The 8,110-nt window shown below is 53.0% G+C and overlaps 2 protein-coding genes across 2 annotated transcripts; both read right to left on the reverse strand.

The window, feature by feature from the left end:
- Positions 1 to 2,066: 2,066 nt before the first annotated feature.
- On the reverse strand, positions 2,067 to 5,099 carry LOC108864262 (extensin-like). The gene has a single exon (XM_018639533.1). The coding sequence runs from the start codon at positions 5,097 to 5,099 to the stop codon at positions 2,067 to 2,069; it is 3,033 nt and encodes a 1,010-aa protein (XP_018495049.1).
- Positions 5,100 to 6,071: 972 nt separating this feature from the next.
- LOC100905532 (uncharacterized) lies at positions 6,072 to 7,770 on the reverse strand. The gene is made up of 4 exons (XM_003743304.1): positions 7,461 to 7,770; positions 6,747 to 6,873; positions 6,587 to 6,635; positions 6,072 to 6,464 (listed from the first exon to the last, which is right to left on the reverse strand). Exons 1-4 carry the CDS (start codon positions 7,484 to 7,486, stop codon positions 6,358 to 6,360), a joined length of 309 nt encoding a protein of 102 aa, XP_003743352.1. The 5' UTR covers positions 7,487 to 7,770; the 3' UTR covers positions 6,072 to 6,357.
- Positions 7,771 to 8,110: the final 340 nt, after the last annotated feature.

Raw genomic sequence — 8,110 nt, forward strand, 5'->3', positions numbered from 1 at the left:
TAATGATCTCGAGATCATGCAGTGTGACGTCACCACTGCGTTCCTGTATGGAGACCTCGATGAAGAGATCTTTATGGTTCAGCCAGAGGGTTACCAAGACGGAAGCGGAAGAGTGTGTAAACTACAGAGATCTCTCTATGGGTTGCGCCAGGCTCCACTTCAATGGCACAAGAAGATAAGCTCGGTCCTACATAAGCTGAAGTTTCGTCGATGCCCTCACGACCCTTGTGTTTTCGTGCGAGAGAGTGACAATATGTATTTTGCTCTCTATGTGGACGACGGATTGTGTATTGGTCGGTCAATCAAAGTCATCAATGACTTCCTGTCATCTCTCAAGGATTTCTTCAAGCTCACCTCACATGAAATAAGGTGTTATGTCGGTCTAGAAATCGTTCGTGACAGGTCGAAGCGAACCTTGAAGATTCATCAAGGAGGTTACATCAGGAAGATGCTGGAAAAATTCAACATGTCGGAGTGTAATGGTGCTGATTCACCCCATCGAGCGGATGAGAGTTTCCGGAAGAATCTCGATGGTGATGGAAATCCATTGAGCCCTCATGACGTCCCTTATCGTCAGCTTGTGGGTTGTCTCATGTATGCGTCCGTGGGAACGCGAGCGGATATTACTTTCACTGTGAATCAGTTGTCTCAATTTCTAGAGAACCCATCGAAAGACCACTGGCTCTGTGCAAAAAGAGTATTGAGGTATTTGAAGAATACTCAGAGTCTTGGGATAACTTATTCGCCGGCTGAGATGATGAATACCTTGGTTGCCTATAGCGACGCCAGTTGGCCTCTGACATGGAATCGCGAAAATCTATTAGTGGTTTCTGTTGTCTTGATGAACGGTGGTCTAGTCTCTTGGAAGTCTCGGAAGCAGACCATTGTCACAGACTCCACGACTTACTCGGAGTATGTCGCCGCCCATGCGTGCTCGAGGGAGATCGTGTGGCTCCGCGGTCTACTCAAGGATCTGAGTTTCTGTCAAACTGAGTCTACCGTATTGCATATGGATAACGCCGCGGCTCAGCTACTGGTCACGAACCCAGTTCACCATGAAAGGAGTAAGCACATCGACATACAAATTTCATTACGTCAGAGAAATGTACGAACGGGCGAGATCAAGATTGCTCATTGTTTGCTCAAGGCTCCAGTTGGCAGACTTTCTGACGAAGGTGCTGACCTCTCCCAAGTTCACGGAGCAAAGAAAACTTGTGGGACTTAGGTGAAGGCATGTTCACGAGTGGGAGTGTTGAGATTTCCCTCTTTGGTACTGTGTGATACGTGAACCATTGCGCATGCTCAGAATATCTTATATAAGCCCAAGCAGCCCCTCCAATAAACTCTTTTTTTCTCTCTGTACAACGCTTCGTTATTTTGCTGCCATTCTGTACAATTGGAACGGAGGAACGCCCGATGCCCTATTTATTGCCCAAAGCTCCCCGAGTTCTTCAGCAATGCGGAGGATATCCTTCTGCTCCGAAGGTTCGTCCCGCTTTGAAGCTTTCCTACGGTGAGCCCTTCCTTTGGCTGGATCGCTCCTCCGGTGAGAGAGGTGAGAGAGTACATGATTTGATGGAATCGGAGTGGATCTGTATAGACGCCGCGCCGCAGTCACCGGGATTCAATTGTGCAAGCCATTCCGTCGATGGGAACCGAATCTTCGGACAAGCTAGGATACAGTTTCTCGCCGAGGAATCAGACATTCGCTCTCAAAAAGGGGAAACTAGAGCGGGGTTCGGCTTCCGGGGCGTCACTTATCGAATCAAATGAGCTCGCACCACATCCTGACACGCGTTAGGAAAATTCACTTGATGAACTGTCGATCCCGCAAGTCAGTAGGTACGTTTAATTGAAGTTCAGCAATAATCACAACGTTGCCGGAGTAGATTCTGAATTGGATCGCGGGAAATCAGCTCCGGGATGTCAAAATGTTGCCCCTTGAATGGATCGAATCCAGTATTCCGTCTCGAATAGCGTGACCTGCTGGCTAGGGGTGACGGTCTCGAGCCCCGAGGATGTGGTGGCTCAAGTGCAGGCTCAGAACCTCGCATCTCAACATTTTACTATTCGATGGATAGGGAACCTCTGATATGCTTTGCTGCGCCTGTACGGGGCAAAGCGTCCCGATCGTTTTTGGCGGCCTTCGCGGCAAGCATCTCTTCGATGGAAAAATGTGACTGTCGGTATCGAGCCAGTAACTCTGCGAATGGCTCAGAGATTCGTCCGGAATTCTCATCGGGGTTCATCGGCGGAAGATTTCTGATAGGGAGCCCGGGAGGCACCAGTATTTGTCGTGGCCCCACTCGCGAGGGTGAGGCAGCCGCTGTGAAATTTCTCTTCTTACACGGAGGCGAAAATGGCGGCTTCGTGGCAGAAATCTCGGCGCGGACGAGAATTCGTAGAGGATAATAGAATTTCTCTTCCGGCTTGAGTGCGGACACTGATTTTGCCCCGGATTCGGCTCGTGTGCCTGTTCTAGCAGCCAGAAGCGCTGCAGGAACGAGAACCTTCAGGCCCTTCATGGGAGAGATCTGCCCTGCGGGGAGAGCGACGAATTCCGCGATGGACGCATTATCGTCGGTTGTAGACGTTGCCGTGGCGGAAAACCCCGAACGTAAACGCACTCCAGCTGAGGCAGGAATCGGGAAAGGTGATGCGATGGCACTGAGTCGGAGTTTCTGTTCCGCCTGCGGAGGTGACCGTACGGGAATTCCAGGGGGTAAGAAGATCTGACGCGGTCCTTGTGAAATCGCTCCTGCTAGAGTCGACGTCGGAATCGGCATCCCTGCTGGCGTCGCTGTCTCCGGAGGGGGCTCTGTTCCCGCTTGATATTCCGTTGCGACTGGTGAAAGTCTCTCCTCCGGTCCTTGGGGAGGAGGGGGAGGAGGAGGAGCTCCTTCAGCCGGAAGATCCTCCGCTTCTCCGAGCTGCTCGATGCCCTTGTCAAGTGTTTGAGGATCCTCCTGAGGTGTTGTTGGTTCGGGGAAAATCGGCAACTCTTCGGATTTCGCTGCTTCGAGGGCGCGAGGCCAGGGCGGGGGTATCTCGGGCTCAATTTGAGGTATCTCTGAATACGTGATAGGGAGAGGTTGCTGAACGGGCAGAGCCGATTGTTGCAAGACAGGCCGATTTTCGCCTGGCGTGTCATACCAAGGCGATGGTTCGGGTGTCCAAGCCTGATGATGGGTGGGCAATCTGGGGAAGAATATAGGGGCGGGGTCTTCGACAGACAGACGATTCGGTCTACCTCGATCGACGTCTGAAACATCGGGTTGAGGATATGCTATTTGTATTTCACCGGGCGACGTCCCTTCTTGTACCGGATAGGCGACAAAGGGAGCGTCCTGGACCGGTTGTGGGACCGCACGGTGAGCTCCTGATATTGGAGGCTCGCGATATTCCGTCTGTGCTTCACCCTGCGGTAGCGCCCGTTGTGTGTCATCGTCGACGGGTGCGACGTCCTGGACCGCCGTGGGGATTCCGAGCTGCATCGCTTGGTAGGGTTCTTCGGCGGGAATCGGAGCACACGCCCCCACAACTTCAACCTGCGGAAGCACCGCTGTTGCATAGTAGTCGTCAGGAGGAGCGTCCTCTACTGGCTGGGGGATCACGGGCAGCATCGCTTGATCCGTTCCAGAATTCTGCGGGTTTTCTCCTAGTGTGGAATAGGCGACAGGAGGGACATCCTCCACCGTTTGAGCGAGGTCAAGCTGTGGTTTCCGGTTAGGGCCTCCCTCGACAGGCTGGAGAAACAGGTTTTGTAGCTCACCATGCGTTGGCGGCTCTCGGGTCCGGTAGTCGACGGGAGGGAAGTCCTGTACAGGTTGAGTGAATTCGACCCGCCTCTCCGTATCCGTCTCTGCCAGAGGAGCCTGGAGGCACGCCTCCGATGGACGTTGTGGAGTTTCCCCAAATATTGGATGGGCGTCGAGAGGAAGATTCTGTGCTGGTTGAGGCACTTCGAGCTGTATATTCTGGAAGGCGTCCGTGGTAGACGGCTGAGGAAATACCATGTGTTCCTCGCCCAGCGGGGGATCTCCCTGCACTGGATAGGCAACAGGAGGGGAGCCCTGTATCGGGAGGGGAATTCCGAGCTGTACCTCGTTGTAAGCTTCTGCGACGGGAGACTGGGGAAATTCTATACGTATTTGACTTCCCGGAAATGCCTCCGTCGCGCGACAGTTGGCAGATGGAAGATTCTGTTCTGGCTGAGGGATCTCGAGCTGTATCTCTTGGTACGGTCCCGATCCGATTGGTTCAGGATAAACAATCTGAACTTCACTTTGCGGTAGTACAACGTGAGTCGAGGAGGCATCAGGAGAGACACCGTGCGACGATATGGAAGACCCTGGCTGTATTTCTCGGAACTCTCCACCATTTGGAGGAGGCTGACCCTCGGAGGCCTGGGCGCGACCTGTTTCAGGAGGAACTCCGTCTACTGGTCGCGCGATTCCCGGCAGCGTTTCTTGGCATGATTCTTGCGCACCAGGTTCAGCGTGTTGCATCACTGCATCGTTGGGCGGAAAAAATTCGGCATATGGTTTGCTGACGGGTGCTATATATAGTGCAGGCGGGGGTGCTTGCAACTCGAGGGGCTCTTGAGCTCCTGCTGAGGGAGTCTGGGATGCCTCCGGCCCGAGTTCCGGGATGGTCGTCTCCGGTGTGGAGGGGATATGAGGTAGAGTTTCTCGCTTCGTCCGATCGGTTCCTGGAGCTCCAGGACACGGCGATATTTGGGAGAAGGGCTCGGGTTGAAGGGTGATTTCAGGCCGCCAGGTTCCAGGTTGTGGCTTTTGAACAGCTCTTGACAATCGGGCCATCGGTGTGTCCATCGGAGCTGCTTCTCTCCGATCGAATCCCGTCGCGGGGAATTTATACGGTGCGATTCCCTCAAAGGGGGGCGAATTCACGGTGTCGTGAGCTTCAGCGTTCCGAGGCTGCGGCTGCTCTTCGAGCAGGAACGCATCCTGCCACGGAGCTTCCGGTCGAATCTCTTGAGGTTCGAAAACAGGGGCATTCGGCGCTCCCGCCTCAGGCATGGATCCTGGCATAACTCGGAACAGAACCGAAGCGGGGACCAGAGGTCGCTTAGACATAGCCGGAGGCCGCGAGTGCGCCGCCGTCGACTTTGAGGGGTATTGAGCCGGCGGACCGCCGGATTGCGGTCGAAAAAGCGCAGGAAATACCCGCGCCGACATCCGCCTCGAAGTCCCAAGCCTGGAAAACTGTGTCTTAGGACCACCTTGCGGAAGCGATCCCGATGTCAAGGCGGGGGAAAGGGGCGGGTTTTCCGCGGGAAAAGAAGTTCCTTGATGCGACCCATTAGGCGGCCGAGGAGATATTGAATCGGCCTCGCCTTGTCTGCTCGCCACAGGGTGTTGAGGGGCTTGCACAGCCCCAGGGCCCCGGGGCTGTACCCATGGGGACTGAGTTCGCTGTCCTTGTAGACGAGATATAGAAATCGTGAACGGCTGATGAGGCGGATTGGGGTTATAGGCGTATTGCCAATAGGGTGTTTGGTGCTCTCCCTGCGGCTCGAAGGAGAATGCATACTGATCTGCGGCTACGGGCCCGGCGCCGGGCATGGGTTGGTACACGTTGCGGGCAGGCACGGGGAAGGATGATGGCGCTGACAGAGAAGGATAACTTGCGACTGCAACATTGGGGTAAGGATATTCGGGGTACATATTCATGGCCGGGGCCAGACCCCGAGTATCCGGCTCGAAGTCTGGTCCACAAACGACATACTGATTCGGCACATCATAATAAATGAAACTCATGACCGGTCAGCTCATTGAGATTCCACGAGGAATAGTCGAAATCCGAGAATCGTTGTTGCTCATCAGGAAGAAAAAAAACAGAATAACGGCGGCCCTGTATATCGGGACTCGGGACTCGTCTCAGAATCTCCCAACATGAGCCCTCGGGAGTGGAGAACGCTCGGAATGATTCGACCATCTCCTCGGTGTCATGGCCGGATCGCATATCCTGCTTGGAGGAGCATCGACCTCTCGATACTCTCTGGAGACAACCTTGCAATGGATTCTTCTGAGGGAAAAGGCTCCCATGCACGAAAGGTATTTCATTCCTGCGGCGAACTGAGTGCCGATCGTAGAGTGTTTATTGTAAGGACGTTTGCCCGGGGAAGGCGTATTTTTTCACAGGTTAAAATACGTTACGTCCCAGTAGGATCCGAGCGATGTCTTATGATAGTTGCGGTAACGCTCGTGCTCGGCTGTTCCGATCAGCGGGCCTGTCTAGCATTCAAGTCTCTCTCGAAGTTTCCCGGGAATTTTTGTGCGCTCACTGCTCGACGCACAGCGTGGAGAACAGCTCCCGTGGTTGAATCCGATCTCATTCATGCCCCTCTGAGACTCCGGATCCGTCGCTCTGGGCCGTTTTTTCGTCGATATCCGATGAGAGTTTCAGCGTAGACAGGACTTTTTCCATTTGGAGAGCAACTGGAAATAGATAGCAATCTTCGTCAATAATGCGTCCTCTTCTCTGCTGGGCGATTTGGGGATGGATGCGTGCTAAGGTGATTATGAGGAGCGTTCCCATCTATGTCGGAAATCGTCGATACCTTGTTTCATCAGAGAATCCTCCAGTTGATAGTTGTTGTCCTCTCGATCCTGCAAGACAAGTCTGGTCAAGACTGGTCTGCCATGATCTTAGGAGCCGTGGTAGATTGTTCGGAGTTTCCGAAGATAATTGAGATTGTTCGTTCTAGGAAGCCTACGAACCTTCAATATGTCGTCCAAGGCTTTATCGAAGAACTGTGCAAATAGTTCTCTTGCTCTTTGCGATTTCGTTTCCTCCAAGGGCCATGGAGCATTGTACAACGGGGCCAGTAGGCTTCTCAGCTCTTCCCTGGGAAGAAAAGCGTCTCTCCTTATCCACAGCTCGATCTATCAAGTCACAGACTCGGGCGGAGAAAGATGCGCCCATTGGCTCGTTTACCGCTGAGTTCAAGATCAGAACCGGACACATCATCGGAGCTGCTACCTTAATGAAGATTCCAATGAATTTTGTTCTATGATATCATCGTTAACTCATATTTCCGAGTCGTGTAGAACGCTTGATCGACATGCGATCAATCATGATCTTATATTTTTGAGTCGGAACAACTGTGGAAGAGCTGACGATAATTGCATCTTCCATTATCCCAGGCTTCTATTGACGACTGTAATCTTGGACTCTGCGGCTCAGATGATCGGAAATCGGAATATATGGAATCTCCATGGATACGTGAGTCGACAGTCGCTCGTCTACCCTCCGTTACTCGGACCCCGCTCCCTCCGCGTCGGGGAACTGAATTCTTGCCGGAGAGTCCAGGAGACGGATCAGATTAGTTGATCCCGGATCGGACCAGAGATTCACTGGCAGCGCCGGTTTCTTCATCCCACGACAGGTCCGATCCAAACTGAGCGGTCATCACGAGACGAATATCCTCTCACCTGCTCGAAGTGCTCGGTCCGTCCATATCGAGCGCTAGTTTATGGTCCCGCCTCGAAGACTCTGAAGGATTCCTCTGAGCTCTCTGATTCTAATAAACCGCTGTTGAAGCTAGCCGAGCACTCTGAGATTTGAGAGTATCGAATGCCCTAATCTCCGTATCAATATGAGGCCCTGAAATAAGATTCACAGGCTTGTGAGCCGTATTTTCGGCCGGCCTGCGAGATTGATTTGGAGACCGATTACTGTGCGTCAAATGGAATAGAAGGAAGAGTACGCGGGAGAAAGTCGAACCAGAGCAGAACATAAGATGTCAAAATATTATGGGATCGATGACGCTGATGATCTTTGCTGAGTGTCGGAGGGCAACTGAGCAGCTCTCTCGGGCGGCGTAGTACGGTTCAGGTTTGGGCGGCCCATCGGGAAGATTTCCTCATCGCTATAAGAATTATCGGCGTCCCAGAAAGACGTCTAGCTTCTCGAAAACCTTGTTTCTTGTAGTGCACACATTGAGGGCTCAGTAATCAGCAGCTCTGCAGCGCACGAGCACACAGCGCAGAGCGAGACAAGCTCATCGACATAGATGAGGTTGTGTTCAATGTAGTTTGGGCACCATGACGCCGGCAGCCTCGCTAGTCGATTGATGTCCCCA

Source organism: Galendromus occidentalis, unplaced genomic scaffold (assembly GCF_000255335.2).
Source record: "Galendromus occidentalis unplaced genomic scaffold, Mocc_1.1 scf7180000077442, whole genome shotgun sequence".
NCBI lineage: Eukaryota > Metazoa > Arthropoda > Arachnida > Mesostigmata > Phytoseiidae > Galendromus > Galendromus occidentalis.

Bases quoted from the DNA above. Each gene is read 5' to 3' on its own strand.
- LOC100905532 (XM_003743304.1), bottom strand. From the start codon at position 7,486: ATGGACGGACCGAGCACTTCGAGCAG. The intron at 6,874-7,460 runs GTGAGAGGATAT...TTTTCTTCCCAG, and splicing joins GGACCGAGCACTTCGAGCAG to GGAAGAGCTGAGAAGCCTAC. The intron at 6,465-6,586 runs GTATCGACGATT...ATCTATTTCCAG, and splicing joins GGATTCTCTGATGAAACAAG to TTGCTCTCCAAATGGAAAAA.
- LOC108864262 (XM_018639533.1), bottom strand. From the start codon at position 5,099: ATGTCTAAGCGACCTCTGGTCCCCGCTTCGGTTCTGTTCCGAGTTATG.